Genomic DNA, 17,624 nt, shown 5'->3' on the forward strand with positions numbered 1-17,624 from the left:
TTCTACTGTTGACTTTCTGACTCCTTCTTTCCTTCTATATTTATTAGTTGGAATTTTATAAGGATGATCCGTCCCTTCTCGCTCATGTATTTATTTTATTCAATTTATGTCATTTTGGTAACATGGATTATAATCCACTACTATCATTATCATGTTATAAGTAAGTTCTCATAAAAAAGTATTTTTGAAACGTTAGTACATTGAGATGATTAAAAATTCAAAGGCCTATTAATAATATAGTGAAAAAAAAATCTCTTCCCCCTCTATATCCTGGGTACCAAGTTCCATTCCAAGGAGTTTGTTTTTATTCATCCAGAAATATTAAAAGGGTTGAGAAAAGAGTCATTGATAAAAATTGCTAGATTCTCAAGATTACTTCTTACCTAGACTGTGATGACACCTACTGATTTACTGCTGTATCTTTTACCCTCTGAGCGCCACGCGTAATTCAAAATTTGGATCAACATGAGAAAAAGTTATATCAATATACAACTTGAGGTACAAAAAAAGAGAACAAAACATAAAATACGAATTATTCCATTGTTATTTACCTTTATAGCCATCGAAAAAAGAGTTGCTGGGAGCGACCCTGGCACTTTTGGGAAAATTTGTCAGCGTCACTCACAGCGACATTGGCACTCAAAGGGTTAAGGTATTTTTGACAAGTGTTTCTTAACCTTCAGATTTAAATTTAAATTTTTATACAGTGTATCATATAGAAATAAGGACTGGTTTCTTCTGAGTATTCTAAAGAAGTAAATGTCTAGAAAGCAACATTTTTATTCAATAATACTTGATATTTAACTTATCTAACAGTTCAAACATACCTAACCTCCAAACAATTTAAATGAGAAAGGATACCTATTTCAATTAAATAATAGGGTTTTATTCACTTAAACACAAATCTTCCCCTCTGTTCTGTTCTTTCTGATAGTCTGTTTCACCTTCTGTGTGCGCCAGCCGTGTCGGGGCTGGGAGTGAAAGGCGAGGCCGCGAGGCTGGGTTCTGGAGTCACCAGTAGGTTGAACTTACTGGACTGCACCCACTATAGTGCAGCTAGTGATAAACCGGACGTTTGGCTCGTTCCCTTGCTTTTTTTACATTCTCTAATTACTGTCTCTTAAAGTGCATTTTAAGAGTCTTATCTCAGGAATTTCTTTATGAAACTATAAGGTGGTTTGACTTGCTATGACCTAGGACCAATTTTTTAAAATCTCTGAGCATCATCCTTAATATTATTTTGCAAAAAGGGTATTCTAGTTCAGATTCTGATGAGAATCAGGTGATAATTCATATAAATTATTTTAGCCTCATGGAGGTGCTCATATATTAAATAATAATTTGATGGGTCTCTGAGGTTTTATAGAGCTGTGAGTCCCTGACTTAAACCTTATTATAATTTTGTGTAGAGAATCCAGTAATGCATCCAGCATTTGACTTAAAATACTTTCTACTCTCCTGTTGGTAATATCTCTGTTTTCTAAGGGATAACTATAAAAGTATTCATATAGTAATGTGGGAGCTAACTAGTCCGCATAAATCCATCTCCCGGAGACGACTACTGTTGATAGTCATTATATCTTTACAGCTGACATATCAATTATCGTAGTTTAAGGTGTACAACACAGGGATTAGACATTGTGTACCTTGCAAAGCGATCGTCCTGGTAAGGCTAGTACCGTCCGGCGTCATACTTGGTGCTTACGATGCTGCTGGCTGTGTCCTGTGCGGTACTTTACATCCCTGTGACTGCTGGGCAGTTGGTAACTTCTTAATCCCTTCAGCCGCACCCCAAATTCTGGGAACCATCTCTTCTCTGTATGAGTTTGTTTTGTGTGTTAGATTCCACATGTATGTGGAAACATATGGTATTTGTCTTTCTCTGTCTGACTCACTTCAGTTAGCATAGTGCCCTCCAGGTCTTGCCATACCCAGGCATGAAATGCTAGATCATATGGTAGTTCTCTTTTTAATTTTTGAGGTGTAATATCTATTTTTTCAGTTTAATGTGCCTATCTAAAAATACACATATTTCGTTTAACTTGGGTCATATAATAGACATTCTTTTCTGTAACCCTTGAAAGAGCTTTTGCAGGAAGGTGCAGCTGCTGCTCAGTGCCCTACAAGATACAAAACAGCTGCTGCGAACAGTCATGAAAACAGGGTGGGCATTTTCATAAGACCCACTGCCTTCTGTTTTTTATGTGAGATGTCCCAACAAGTTCTGCACAGTTGTTAATTTTGGCAATTTAAAGGAGAGCTGTGACCTTGAATTTAATTTTGTGGTATTTCTTTTTGTGCTTATAGTTCTGAAGTACAAATACAGTTTAACCCAAAAAACAAGATCCCATCTAGAGAATTATTGATAGCTTCCTTTTTTTCCTTGTCACTTTCTAAGCAGTTTCCTCAAAGTTAAGTCAGATCAAATTTATTTGGTGGTTTTGAGTAAGCAAAGCATACTCCACTAACTAATGCATATTGTTTAGTGATCTGCTTTTCAAGGCATTTGCTTCTCTGTGCCTCGTGAAAGTGGCTTTTTAAAACGAGCACAGTGAAGTGACATTATTTCATGGGTTTTGCCGTGCTCAAAATATCTCTAAGGATTTCCGGTATTTAGTAAACCCTGAATTAAAGCTTTCTTTAGCAGAACAGACCTTTGTTGACTGAGGGTACATGACAGCGACCTCTGTGAAGTGGCAGTTCTTCAGTGATAAATACACCCTCATATTGTTTTAATATTTACCGAGTATCGTGTAAGTAGACACATACTTTGTCGGTAAGAGCTGCACGGAAACGTCACTCTGCCGTTGGTGTGGGCGTGCCAGGCAGTGTCCAGCAGGGGCCGGCGCGGCAGAGAGGAAGTAGAGAGCTCCTCTCAGCCTCAGTTGAAAAGGTGAAAGCTGTCATTTTCACTTTGCTTGTAGAATTTACACTGTGTCCATCAAAACATATATTTTTATAAAGTTGGCTCTTATTTTTCTGCATAAATTAATGGAAAATATGAAATTAAAAAAATGAGATGGTAATGGTCAATTGATCCTATAACTTTTTCATTTTAGCTCCAGCGTATTACAATGATAAAGTAATTTTTTGATGGACTTAAGTGTAAGGCACAAAGAAAGCAGGTAGACGCCCAAATATGTCTGTTAACATCAGAATAGCCAGTTGAGCAGTTGGAATTTGCCATAACATTGAGTACAGGACATGCTTTGTATCATTGTTTTCCAGTGTTTTAAACAGTCATCTTTTAATTTGGATTGTTACAAATCCTGAAAATAATAACTTTTATGCTTTTTATTGGTATATCATTGATAGTTTTTGTTTACTACTGACCTAGTAAATATTAATATTTCCTAGTTTTTGTTTTATTGGTTTAAATTTGCTGAAAAAATTCTAAGCCAGAAAGTGAAATGGGGCCATATTTTATTCCTTTATCTAGTCTTCCAACATTGCAGTTTTGAATTTATACACAGTGTTTATCTCTCTTGGGAAATGATTACTTAAATTTATAGCTTAGAGTTCTCACCTTCTATTTTTCTCTTCTATATTATTCATGCTGTCTTGAATTTTGACATTTAACTTTTCCCATAGAGTGACTCGTCTGTTAATTAATCCAGCAGTTTAGATTTTAAGGTGGCGAAGGGCGGGATGCACACACAGTAACGCGGATGTAATAAAAGAGTGACGGGAAGGCCACAGGCAGAAATGAGCTGAGGCTTATGAAAGATAAGAATGACTTTAAAACGGAGCTTTGACTTAACATTCCTCGGCGAAGTAGGGAGGAGAGGAGGCTGAGGGCGGACGGTGCGCAGGAAGCAGGTCTCGGGAAGCAACGAGGCGGTGGCCGGGCTTCCTCAGAGGAGCGCGCGTTACTGAGCAGGACTGAGCTTCAGTTCCGACAAGGAAAAGCCCCAAAGCGGAGGAGGGTGAGGGGTCAGTGAGCAGCATCAGTGGGGCAGGCTTTTAGTCCTAAACAGGAGCTGTTTCAGGGCACTGAGGTCTGGAACACGTGCTGAGGATCAGTTCCGGAAACATGGAGCAGGCAAGGCGCCTGCGCCCCCAGGCTGACAGGTGTGCCCTCTGACCCCGGGGCACAGCCCGCGGGCGCCCCACTGACGGCTTCCTGCCGACAGCCAGGACCCAGGGCGGCGCGGCCCTGCTGCAGCGGGGCTTTCACCGGAGGGCGGGCGGGCGAGGCTCTGTCCCAGTGCCCGGGCCAGCGGGGCGTGCGCCTGGGAGGCGGCCGGTAGTTGGGTCTCTGGCTCATGCATCGTCATCCGTAAGAAAGGTCACCTGGTAGGTGAACGGAAACAGCCACAGAAGGACATTTAAATCGTCTCAGCAGACAAGCAGTGTGGACGTGCCCACGGCGGGGCCGTGTCCGTCGCCCCCAGCACGGCTGCTCGCAGTGCGTGCGGCGGGCTCACCCGGGAAGGGAGGGTGCTCGGTACCCTGGCGCACCGGGGTGGGCGCGCGCGGCTGGAGCGGGGCGGCCTCAGTCGCTGCCCATCGCGGAAGGGGGGTGTATGTGCTGGAGGGTTTCCGTATCCGAAGGGACGGGGGCAGACGGCGTGTAGAGTCCGGGGGACCCTGTCCCTGCGCAGGTTCCAGGGGAGCCTCAGGTACTGCAGAGCCCGTCGTCCAGGGGAGCCTTGGAGGACCCGTTTGCGACCTCTGGACTGCCGAGTCGGGAGCGTGAGACTCTTTAGGGAGGATTCTGGTTTGGTAAGATAAGTTCGCGATGTGTAAGGACTTAGGGGATGTCTAGGGCAAATTGTCTTGGTCTTGGGGACAGTTTGGGTTACTGTGGTGGTAATTTCTGGTTCTGAACTTTTAGTTGCTGCTGCAGGTTGACGAAGGTAGTGTGGAGATGAGGGGACATTTGACCGTTTTCATGTTACATATGACAACATACTCGTCAGCCAGCATTCTTGTGTTCCATAAATGAACACCTGCAAACCCGTTACGCACAAAGGAACTAGAGTATCACCCATTCCCATGACATGCTTTTTTTTTTTTTTTTTTTTTTTTGGCTGTTGTTCTATCAACCTGCTTCCAGGACATAACAAAAAAAAGGTTGAAAACAGACCTTCTTTAACCATGAGGGACAATCCACGCGGTCTTTGCGTACCAAGGTCGGAAACCAGTGCATTTAACTGAGTCACTCAGTAATAAGCAACTTCTAATTATATGGGCCATAGGCACATACAAGTTAAGCAAGAAACTTGTCTAAAATCACACAAGCAGTTACTGTTAGAACTGGAATCAAAACTTGCTCGAACTTGAGTGTTGTAAAGTAACATGCCAAGCGGTGCCAGTGGTTTCCTGGCTGGAAAGTCGCTGTTAATGAAGGGCAGTGTGTCCTCACACTCGGCCGGTGAGGCCGACCGCCAGTTAGGTCGTGAGCCCCCTGAGGACCCACATGTGCTATTTCGTATATAATTCGTGTTCTGTTATTGTCTTGACTGGTACATTTTAGAGAATGAAAGGAACGTGGTAGAAAGACTTCTTATCTTAAGAAAAAGTAGAATTTATAATTTTGCTGTTTGTGCTTTTGCTTCATGTACCTCCTGTCATTAGAAGAGGAGTCTCAGCGGTTCTTTCCTCTTGACTCCTTTCTCGGCCCCAGTAGCTGCGGCGGCTGGTAACTGCTGCTTTGTGCCGCTGCAGCCTCTGCGCCCGCCCTGTTCCTAGGCCTTAGGTCATCTGTGCGCTTGTGCGCCTCTGATGCTACACTCGGCTCGGGGAGAATGGAATCAAGACGTAGCTTGAATGCCCCAGAATCGGACTCGTTCCTCCCTTCACTCCTCACCCACCCGTCTGCCCAATCCACTGTGTTCCGGGCAGGGTTCTAGAAGCTGGGGAGACGGAGCGTAACAGATTCTCAAGGAACTTTCAGGAACAATCAAAGAGTTATGCAGATGTTTATAGAAATATAACAACCTGTAAATATATTTTCTGTTATGTCATCTAATTGGCTATAGGAAGGTTATTGGTTTTTGTATATTTATATGTCTTTTTAATCTATAGACATCTGAATGTTCTCTTTTATAATTGATTCTCTTGATTTTTCTAAGTTTGATAAATTGTTTACCTGGAAAATCATTACCCCCGCCTCAAACTGTTATGTCGTTATGGTTACTGATAGATTTTTAAATATTGAATTACTCTTGCATTGATAGTATAAATTCCACTTTGTTTTGGTCCATTATATTTTTACTATGCTGGGGGAGCCTCTTCATTTAGAATGTTTACATCTATATTTCTAAGCAAGAGGATTTAAATGTAAAAAACTAATACTGAAAGTGCTTTTTTACCGAGAATGGGATAAAGGATATGTGTATAATTTTAATTAGATTAAATTTTTCTAATTCCCTTGAATTAATTACTTGCTATAATTACATAAGTAATATTTATGTTTAAATTATTACTTGGTTGTTGAAAACTTGATTTGAGAGTTACTGTCATATGCTAATTTAAGAAAAACATGAATTTGAGACTGGACATCTTTAGAAAAGATTTTAACATGAAACTGGAAGTATAAAAAATAAAGAATTAAGGTCTTGCCCTATATTATATTCTAGTTCAATTCAAGATACCTTTAAAAATTGTTTTTTATTTCATTTCCTTTCAGAAGAAAAAAAACATTTGTTTAGCTTTGACAAACATTTATTTTAAGAGAAAATTTCTTATAAAATGAATATTGCCATAATTGAAGCAGAAAATGTATTAGAGTGTAGTATTTACACTCATTAGGGCTTTGTAACTAAGAACACCTTTGGTGTAGTGCCTTTTCACTGTGCTAGATTTTGCTTACCTAAAAGTTATTTGAATAACTAAAGACAGTTAACGTGTGCATTAATATCTGTTGTTCCTTAATAACAGTGATTGAAATTCCATCTTTGGAAAGCATACAAAATACATTTAAAATACAAAAGATTATTTTTAAACACCAATGGACATGAACCTTTTTCCCTCAAGGAGCATGTAATCTAGCGTGGAGAGACGGCTACAGAATTTAAATTATTTTTTCAAGTTATTTTATTTTATTTTTTTTGAAAATTTTTATATTTTTTAAATGATTTTGGAGGAAGGCAGGGAGAGGGAGAAGCGTTGGTGTGTTGTCCCACTCACTCCGCGTTCATTGGTTGGTTCTTGTACGTGCCTTGGCAGGAGCCGGAACCCACAGCTTCAGCGCATTGGGACTGCGCTCTGACACACGGAGCTGCCCTGCCAGGGCCCGGCCAGCTGATTTCATAGTGACAGCCCTTGTGTTCCAGTGTTCAGGGGCCTATCCTCTAGCACACTGTGGAAGGTTAAAGAATTCGTGAGAGTTAATCATTTTTTTTTTTGGCCAGGGTTTGATTCATTAAAATAGGTTTCTTATGCTTCCTCTTAAAGAAGTATATTTATGGTGTCAGTTGGTGGTCTAGTTCCATTTTTGGCACGTAAGGGCCCAGTCCTCCCAGCACCATTTATTGAAGAGGCTACCCTTACTCCATTGTGTGCTCATGTCCCCTTTGACAAATATTGCCCACAGAGACTCGGCTTTATTTCTGGGCGCTCTGTTCTCTTCCGTTGGTGTGTGTGTCTGTTCTTATGCCAGTACCAGACTGTTTTGATTACGGTGGCTTTGTAGTATAGTTTGATATTGGGTATTGTGATGCCTCCTACGCTGTTCTTTCTCAAGATTGCTGAGGCTATTCGGGGTCTTTTTTGGTTCCATATAAATTATTTTTAAAATATTTTATTTATTTAATTTTAGAGAGAGGGGGAGGGAGGGAGAAAGAATGGGAGAGAAGCATGAATGTGTGGTTGCCTCTCACACACCCCCAACTGGGGACGTGGCCCACAACCCAGGCTTGTGCCCTGACTGGGAATCGAACCAGCAACCCTCTGGTTTGCAGGCTAGCACTCAGTCCACTGAGCCATACCAGCCAGAGCTGGTTCCATATGAATCTTTGAGATTTTTGTTCCAGATCTGTGGAATATGCCATTGGTATTTTAATAGGAATTGCATTGATTCTATAGATTGATTTGGGTAGTATGGACATTTTAATGATGTTAATTCTTCCAACCCATGAATACAGTATATTTTTCCATTTATTTGTATCTTCTTTAATTTCTTTCTTCAGTGTTCTGTAGTTTTCCAAGTTCAGGTCTTTTACCTCCTTGGTTAAATTTATTCCTATGTTCTTTATTTTTCTTGTTGCTAGAGTAAATGGGATTTTTTCCTAGTTTCTCTTTCTGATATTTCATTGTTGCTGTGCAAAAATGCCTTCAGTTTATGAATATTGACTTTGTATTCCTCTATTGCCAAATTCACTTATTACATACACCAGCATAAACTCAAAATGGATAAGAGACTTAAATATAAGCTGTGACACCATAAAAGTCCTAGAGGAAAACATAGGCAGGAAAATTTCAGATATCCCACATAGCAATATTTTTGTTGATATATCGCCTAGGGCAAGGGAAATAAAGGTAAAAATAAACAAATGGGACTACATCAAACTAAAAAGCTCTGCACGGCTGAAGAAACCATCATCAAAATAAAAAGGGAACTGACTGTATGGAAGAACATATTTGCCAATGATACATTGGACAAGGGTTTGATCTCAAGATATATAAAGAACTCATGATTTAGCACCAGCCAGCCAAACAATCCAGTTACAGAATGGGCAAAGAACCTGAACAGACACTTCTCCGAGGAGGACATGCAGAGGGCCCACAGGCACATGAAAGGATGCTTAACATCACTAGCCATCGGAGAGATGCAAATAAAAACCACAATGAGACACCACCTCACACAAGTCAGAACGGCCACCATCAACAAATCAGCAAACAAGTGCTGGCGAGGATGCGGAGAAACGGGAGCCCTGGTGCCCTGCTGGTGGGAATGCAGACGGGTGCAGCCGCTGTGGAAAGCAGTGTGGGGTTTCCTTAAACTAAAAATGGAACTGCCTTCTGACCCAGCAATCCCACTGCTAGGATTATACCTGAAGAACCCTGAAACCCCAATTCAAAACAACCCATGCACCCCTGTGTTCATAGCAGCCTTGTTTACAATAGCCACGTGCTGGAAGCAGCCTGAGTGCCCGTCTGTAGACGAGTGGATTAAAGAACTGGTACATCCACACAGTGGAGTACTATAGAGCAGAAAGAAGGAGGGAACTCCTGCCTTTTGTGACAACGTGGGTGGAACTGGAGACTATTATGCTCAGTGACATAAGCCAGGTGGGAAAAGACAAATACCATGTGATTTCACCTGATACAGGAGACTAATGAACAAACGAACGAACAAAATGGAACCAGAAGCATGGAAACAAGGGACAGACTGACAATGACCAGAGGGGGAGGGATAATGGTGAAAAGCAGGGGAAGGGACTAGACAGAGACCATGTAGGAATGACCCACAGACATGGACAAGAGCGTGGGAGTTGACAGTGGGGGTGGAGAGGCGGGATGGGCAGAGGAGTGCAAAGAGGGGAACATTGGGACAACCGTAATACGATGACAATAAAAAAAAGGTTTAATAAAAGAATTACGTTTATACCTGGGGTGTCATAATAGTTTTTTTATAGAGGTCATTGACTAGGTATCTCTGTTGTTTTTTGTATTTCCCTCAGTAACCCAATGTAGTTTAATCTTCATTACATTCTTTTCCTTAAAACATCCCTGATCATCAGTTGTTTAGAGGTCAAATCCAAGGTACCTTGCTCTCCTTACTACACCTTTGTGGTGGCGGACCCTCTTAATTACCCTGTCCTTGAATCTGTCTTTCTTAGCTTCTTTGACAACTCTTCCCTGCTTCTGCCTCCCTCCATTTCTTCTGGGTTTGGATCTTCCTTTTCTTCACCCCTTAAATGTTGCTTTTTCTAAGGTTCAGTCAGTCCTGCCTTCTCCCTATTCCCTTTCTAAGACATCTTTTCTATTCCTAAAGCTTTAATCACTAAATTTGAGTCCAACTCAGACCTCTGCTGAACTAAAAATTTCTGTATCGGGAGTAGAAGAGAGGCTTTGGTATTTTTGTCTGATAGGCATTCTTATGGTAGTTGACTCAAGCTGTCATTTGGAATTACTGGCCTTATGCATGGAGAAGGTAAAATAACATCTTCAATATATCATAGTGGGTAAGAACCTGGGCTCCAAGGTTGGTTTTAATGAAATAAATTATTTGGTGTATAAATGTCATTTCTGGTAGAAATATATTGCGCTATAGTCCTGTTAGACTTATCCAGAGAATGATAGGTCAACAGTTCTCTTCTCTGAGTTTTAACACTTCACCAAGGAAATTTCGCTTCGTACTCCCCTCCCCCCCGGACTTGCAAGAAGGTTTTTGTCTAACACGAAACGTTTTTGCTTCCGACAGAAATCAGCCGAGTGCGGAAGGACATGTACAATGACACGCTGAATGGCAGCGCGGAGAAGAGGAGCGCAGAGCTGCCCGACGCCGTGGGGCCCGTCGTTCAGCTGCAGGAGAAGCTCTACGTGCCTGTGAAAGAGTACCCGGATGTAAGTGTGCTTGCTGTCCCGGTCAGCTCTGTGTCTGCTTCGCAGGCCTTGGGAAGCGTTATCTGGGGGCGGATACTTCGTGGTGTCAGCTGCTTTAGAAGGACTTCAGGAGAGGGCTAGAGGTGTGACTAATCTGGTGCGCATCACTGGAAAACTTTCTGAATGTGTTTTAATTTGAATGCTGCTGTGGCAACGCACGTGGTACAGACTTCGTTTTAGGTTTCAGATCAAGGCCAGACGTAGAAAGATCTTTGGCCCGAGTGTCCCAGAGCACTGAGTACAACTCTTAGCTCGGCTGGGACCCGGCCACAGCCTGGGTCATGTCATCTTTTCAGTAAAATGAGAGCTTAGACTACGGTTTCTTTCAGTTCTGAAATTTCTGTGGTAACTTACTTTTTGTTCTTCTTAATCCCTTGCTCAGCTGTTCTGTGCAAACGTTTTGTCGGAATAGTCTCCTTGTCCTATGCCGGTTAACTCACAGATAGCTCCAGACTCTCTCTTCTTACAAAGCCCTGCTTGATACAGCCCTTTCTCTCTGACCTCATTGTAACTGACTTTCCCTCTTCCTCAGTACTCTGCGTAGTCACATTGGCTCCCAGAACAAGCTGAGCCTGTTCCCAGCCTAAGGACCTGTGTGTTAGCTGTGCACTGATCTCTGCTGGCTGGCTGCTGCTTGTCATTAAGGTTTTAGATTAAATGTCACTTCAGAGAGGCCTCCCCTGACTATTTAATATAAAAGCAATCCTGTTACTCATTGTTTCACATTAAGTTCCTTTATTTCTCTGCAGTAACATTTATTATCCGATATTTTCCTTGTTTATTTTTCTCTGTCTCCCTAGCAAGGTATTTAAAGGTACTTAAGTCAAGAACCTGTTTTCGTTATTAATTGCCGTGTTGCAGATATGCATGACATTGGACATGACAGGCATCCAGTATGTATTGAATAAAGGCAAATTGGGTGACTTCACTAGGTTTCACTTTCTGAAAGCAAATACAGGAACGAGCTAGTGTGTTGTAAGGTCAAAAATGTGATGTGTACTCTTAAAATTCAGTGATTATATGGATAGTATGATAATCTGGAGAAGGGAACGGAAGATCTTAAGGTGGATTAACAGGAGGAAGCTTTCATATTTCACAAATTGTATTTCCAATACGGTTTTCTCTAAGTCTAATGCATTTACAGTTTTTATGAGTGTTTTTGGTTGCAAATACACAAAAATTACTGATAACATAGGCAGAGAGAGAATCTGTTGAAATACAATTGGGTGCAGTAAAAAGCATTAAAGAGGGGAATCAGGCCGCTGTGAGAACCCCAGTAGGAGTCTGGACCTTCCCTTCTGAAAGCCTTGCTCTTAACATAATTTAGAATCAGTGCCCCCCAGACTGTATCTTACCTTCAGGTTCTTAGGCTGGAGACTGTGTTTTGGACCAATCTGCCATGACTCGGGATGTGCTGTTATCTGTCTGACGACCTGGACGTGATGCTGTGGGCCTGCCCTGGATATCGGGGTGATTCCTGGAGATGGGAACTTGTGACGTGGGCAAGGCTGCTGCGTGGTGTTTCAGTGCCTCCTTAAAGGATGTCAGCCTTCTCATCCAGGTTTCAGCCTTAGTCGTTAACATCGAGTCTTGGAAGACCTTATTAGAGCTATAGCCTTGATCAAGTTGGTCCTCATTGTTCTTTTTAAAAAAGAAAGAAAAGAAAGAAAGACAAGTGGTTCTTAAAATGTGATCCGAGGACTATGGTGTCCTCACACCTCCTGGGAACTTGGGAATGTTTAAGCCCGACCTCAGAGTAGTCGAATCGAGTCCTAGGGGTGCAGCCCAGCAGCCTGCCTTCCCAGACCTATACATCAGGGGTTTTCAACCGTTTCCATCTCAATGACACACACCAACTAATTACTAAAGTCCCGCGGCACACAGAAGTTTTTTTTGCTGACCTGACACACGCACACACACGCACACACACACACACACACAGAGTCTAATTCTGATTAATTCACACCAGACGTCTATTGTTACGTAACCTGTTGTCATTTTTTATTTGAAAGTTTAAGGGGAAAGACGTCAGTGCCCTTGACTACATAGTCAGGCGTCGCACGTTCTAAAATTCCTTGCGGCGCCCCGGTGCACTGCGGCAGACCGGTCGGAGGGTGCTGCTGTAGGTGCCCCTGAGGCAGGCGGTTGCGGGGCACACTGCTTTCGTTGGTGTCATCAGACGGGGCTGCCATGTGGCCCTTGGGCAGGGTCTGTTCCAGGAGGCAGGGAGAGTGAACGGAACGATGCCTCTGCTTCTGTGAAGCGAACATGGAAGAGACAGAGGCAGACAGTAGAGATGAGTATTTACTGTGGGGTGCGGTCAGTGCTGCGGACAGAATTAAAGCGGGGGAAGGAGATAGATAGTGACTCAGTGTTCATAGGCAAGGGACCTGCTCAGAGATGAAGGGAGCGCGGAGACATGGACGGGGCGATGGGGAGGAGGGCGTGGGGTCACCTGGGGGAGGACATTCAGGCAGAGGGGAGAGCAGATGCAGCGCCTCTGTGGCCGCGGCGTCTTGGGAAGGGGGCGAGAGGTGAGGCTAGAGAGGGAGCAGAGAGGCCATGTTGTGCGGTGGCTGGGGGCCCCCGCAGGGCCTCCACATACTGTCTGAGAGAAGTGGGAAGCCACTCGTGTTTGGGCCCAAGGGGTGCCACGAGCTTTGCTGGGTTTCAGTGGATCCATTCTGCCTGCTTGTGGAGAAAGGCCACTCGCTAGACGGGGTCGCAGCAAGGAGACCAGCCCAGGGGACAGAGGAGGGCACGCGAGCAAGAGGACGCAGGAGTGCTTGGCGCCTGCTTAGATGGTGCCCGGGAGGCAGTAGGACGTGCTGATTGGATTATGTGGTGCGAGGAAAGGCCACGGGTGGCTCACAGGCTCTGGCCAGTCGGGGTCACGGCATGTCCAGCCCCAGAGCTAGGAGAGACAGAAAGGGACAGGACAGGGACGTGGAGTCCGTTCTGGTTTAGGGCTGCTGCGTTTGGAGTCAGACACTCAGGTGCGGGCCTGTGAGATGGGCAGAAGGGAATATGAGTTGTAGGTGACTCTGGCACCCCCAAATGTCTGTTCTAACAAAGCTGTTTAAATGAGAAATTTAGTTGTAATTCATAGGTTATTAATACACACCAAATGGTAGTACTGTTTTGTGGTATAAGGCACTTTATCTCATCTTTAAAAAAATTAAATAGTATTCAACAAAACAAGGGAGTCTGTGTCAGATTTTGGCAGTATGGGGAAATACTTATTTCAGAATTAAGAGTTAGATATTGGCCAAAATGAAACAAATATTTCCTTCATACTCTTGCTTTTTTTCCACTGACTACATCTTTGAGGTCATTACATATCCATCCTCCCCATTCGTATTATATAAGCTTGACTTTATAAGTGAATTCATTCCATTTGACTTAAAAATGCCATTATTATTATTATTCTTATTATTATTATATAGGTCCAGATGGGCAGTGTGGTGTTGTGGTCTAAAGTATGGGCTCAGACCCAGAGCCCTGGCTGGCTGTGCTTTGTTTTCTGACTTAGGGAAAATTACCTGTCATTTCTGGTCCTCAGTTTCCTCATCTCTGCAATGGGTGTAGTAATAGGGCCCCTCTTCCACAGGGCTGTGAGAAGTTACAGGTGAGTCATGGCTGAGGTTTTTACACATGGGAAGCACGTGGGAAATAGGCTAAGTGTGACCAGACTGTGCGCTCCGTGAGGTGAGGGTCCGTTTGCTTCCACGGGCTCACCTCCTTATCTGGTGAATGTTCGGTGGATGATAAGTGTGTGTGGTGCGTGTCTGTGTGAGAGGTGCGCTCTTTCAGATCCTGGTAGACTTAAAACTTCTGCATCTGCACATCGCGGCTTATTTATAAAAGCGTTCATTTGAGCCGTTGTTTGGGCTTGCCTGTGTACAGCTCTGGGGTGATAGGAGAAGGAAGTCTTGGGCCCAGTGTTTCAGAAAGGAGGTCGTACCCTAGACGGCTCTTCACAGTGTTTGTGAGTCGGTGGCTTCATGTTGGGATGAGAAGGTCATACCAGCAGCCTGTTGAAGGTGTCCTCTGCTGTGTGCCAAGCACATCTGGTTGAGAAAACTCCCTGGTGGAGCTGATGGTGGGTTTTTGAGCCAGACAGGCCTAGATTTTGAATCCTGGCTTACCCCTCACCAGTGATGTTTCTCAGCAGGTGCCACAATAATGCTCTGTCATAGGCTGTCCTAAAACTCAGGGCCTTAAACTGACACACACCGATGTCTGCGCTTGGGTCTGTGCTGGATGTAGGCTAAGGTTCTGCTGATGGCCGAGCGGAGGTCATCTAGGCCTTGATCTAGGCTGGCTGCCAGTGGGGTTCCTGCTGGACGCAGCCCAAAGGGGCAGCAGCTCCTTGGAGCTTCTCTTTTCGTGGCAGGTCACTGGGGTGCCCAAGCCCAGCTAGACGACTCACGCCCGGGTAAGGCCTCTGCCCTTGTACCCTCACGAGGGTTCTGCTGGCTCAGCCGTTGTCAGCTGGGAAGGTTTGCCCCTCTGGGACATTGGACATGTCTGGAGATGTTTTTGGTTGGCAGAACTCGGAGGGGTTGCTAGTGGCATCTATTCTAAAAATCCCAAACGTGCAGGACAGCCTTTCACAGCAAAGAATGACACTGCCCAAAGCGTCAGGAGTGCTGAGATGGGGAGGCTGCATTGTGAAGTCACTGTTCCCAGTGAGGAGGAGACTGGGGGAAATAGTTCCTGAAAAGGACGGAAACTGTCCCGCTGGCTTTGAGCACATGCTCACTTTTTGGAATCTGTTTTCTGGTCTATTAAATTATAGGGGGCACCTCAGAAATGTTTGGGGGGATAAAGAGAGCGAATGTATGGCCTCAGAGAGAGCCCTCAGTGTGGTTCCTGTGCCCGAGTGAGAACAGCAGTCCTCCCCTGAAGGAGCCCACAGTCTTTAGAGGGAAGAGAAGATACGTTGCATTAAGTCATTTAGTACTCTTTACGGTTATACACATTCATATAGTGACAGACGTGAACGCAGAGAAGACTGTGGGACTGGCAGTTTGGCCCCTGTAGTTATTAAGGACTTACTTGAATCCATACGAATGGCTGTAACTCTGATTGCTGACAGTAAAAGGCTTTGTGTCTCAGTAAGTCACTACCAGTTCTGTCACCGGTTTTGCTGGTTACCGATTCTGAATTAGAACAGTTTTATAGGGTCTCCCAGAGGGGTAGGTAAGTTCCAGATAGGGCCAGGCCTGGCTTCTAGGGAGAGGGGTTGTTCTGGACAGACGTGGGCAGATCAGGTCCTCAGCTGTTGGCTTGGGATGTGAGATGATGAAATTGTAGCCAGACTCTTCCCAGAGATTCCATATGAATATGACTCTGTCATTCTGGTGTTTGTAAATGTATTTTAATGTTGAATGATTATAGCCTTGAAAGGTGTGTGTTGGGTCTAGCTTCTCATGATGACAAGCAGCATCAAAGGTCTGTAAGTTGGATGAAAGCCCTTTCAAGCCTGTAGGATCCCAGTCTGGCTGCAATAATAATATAGATTTATAATGTTATTCACAGTACTTGCTATTGTCTTGTAATAATATTCTTTGTTAATGGTGGAGCGTGAATTTTAAGCTTTCATTCTATTTAATTTTCCTGGGTTTGCAGAGAAAGTGTGGCCAGTCAAAGCCCCTGACTTAGTACAGGGTTATTGGCCGTCTTCTTCACTCTCTGACTGTCACCTGCACATCGGCGGTCGAGCTGGCCCCCGTTTTGGAAGGTGGTGAGAAGGGAGGGTCGGTGCAGTCATCTTTCCGAAGGTTTTTTGTTTCACCCTCCCCTGAGGATGTGTTTACTGATTTTAGAGAGAAAGGAAGGGGCGGGGAGGAGAGACAGGCCGAGACAGGCAGTGTCAGATAGGAGCGTCCCTCGGTGGCCCCCCTGCAGGTGCTCTGGCTGGGGTCGGGCTCCTGCCCTGGGGGTGTTTACTCAAAACTGAATGATCCTCCCTGTCACCCTTTTCAGCTTAGGTCAAACCTTACTTTCTGCCTGGGTATGATCCTAATTATGAGTGAAAATACTGTACACCATCTTAAACGTAAGGTGTACACGTCTTCTCCTTTAGTAGTGTATACAGCAAACTGTTAAACATAGGTGCTTGGTTTTAAGGTTAGTATATGTTTCTATTGAGTAGAGTTAGTGTCTCAGATTACTTATTAACCCATTGAAGTTTTTAGTTTCGTAGTATGAATTCATAATATGAAGCATGTCTTTAAGTTTCAGGTAGAGAAATTGTTATTGTTGACTTAGAATTTTAAACAGATTGATTTTGTAAAGGTTGATGTCATGACTTCCGGTTTTTGGGTGTTGAGATTTACTTTTCATTTTCACTTTGCAAGAGTGTATTGAGGGCCTGCTGTGTACCAAATATTTAATAGGCTCTTTATGGTCTGAGAAACACAGAATTTATTAGGATGTTAATAGAAATTACTCCAAAAAATGTTTCAAGTGAGCCTGAAAACAATACATTTAACTCAAGTTTTTTTTCAAGGTTTAACAATTCTAAGAATAATAGACGTTCTCAGAGTAAACACATGTAGTCAGCCTCAGTTGAGATACAGATTTGTCTATCGTTTCTCTTATCCAAAAGATTTAAGATCTGCTCTGTTAAAATTATTGTTGTAAAAGACTTATCTTTAAGATTCTCACCAAAATAACCAAAGGAGTATAATACAGAGATTGAAGAGAAACCTGCTTCTCTGTGCTAATGTATTTTGGAAACTTTGAGGTGTTTGTTAGCTGATAGAGGAAAGAGAGGTGCCTGTCTGCTCTTGGCCCATCTTGAGAGAGCAGTGTCCCCAGACGGAGGGAGTGACGCAGTCAGGAACAGAGTCTTCCTGCTCCTGCCTCTCCTCCCTCCAAACGCAGCAAACAGGCGGGCTGTGGAGCAGTGGGAGATGGTGTCACTTCACGCTGACCCCTGTCTGAGTACCGGTTTGCAGCAGGTGACCTACGTTTATTTTGGGAGTGAAGGAACTCATCATTATTGCCGTGTTTTGGTTTGAATTTGTTTGAACAGACAATACCATAGTTTTTGATAGAAT

The 17,624-nt window shown here is 43.7% G+C and overlaps 1 protein-coding gene across 8 annotated transcripts in view; it reads left to right on the forward strand.

Annotated features, from left to right (window-relative positions):
• QKI (QKI, KH domain containing RNA binding) overlaps positions 1–17,624 on the forward strand; it is a 125,738-nt gene that overhangs the window by 29,399 nt on the left and 78,715 nt on the right. For all 8 annotated transcript variants that reach the window (XM_090280064.1, XM_090280065.1, XM_090280066.1 and 5 more), the window contains exon 2: positions 10,373–10,515. In XM_090280064.1, the coding sequence (XP_090136190.1) occupies positions 10,373–10,515 (143 nt within the window). The remainder of the gene's footprint in view (positions 1–10,372; positions 10,516–17,624) is intronic.

The sequence above is a fragment of the Furipterus horrens genome, unplaced genomic scaffold (genome assembly GCF_987537825.1).
Source record: "Furipterus horrens unplaced genomic scaffold, mFurHor1.1.pri manual_scaffold_6, whole genome shotgun sequence".
NCBI classification, from domain to species: Eukaryota; Metazoa; Chordata; class Mammalia; order Chiroptera; family Furipteridae; genus Furipterus; species Furipterus horrens.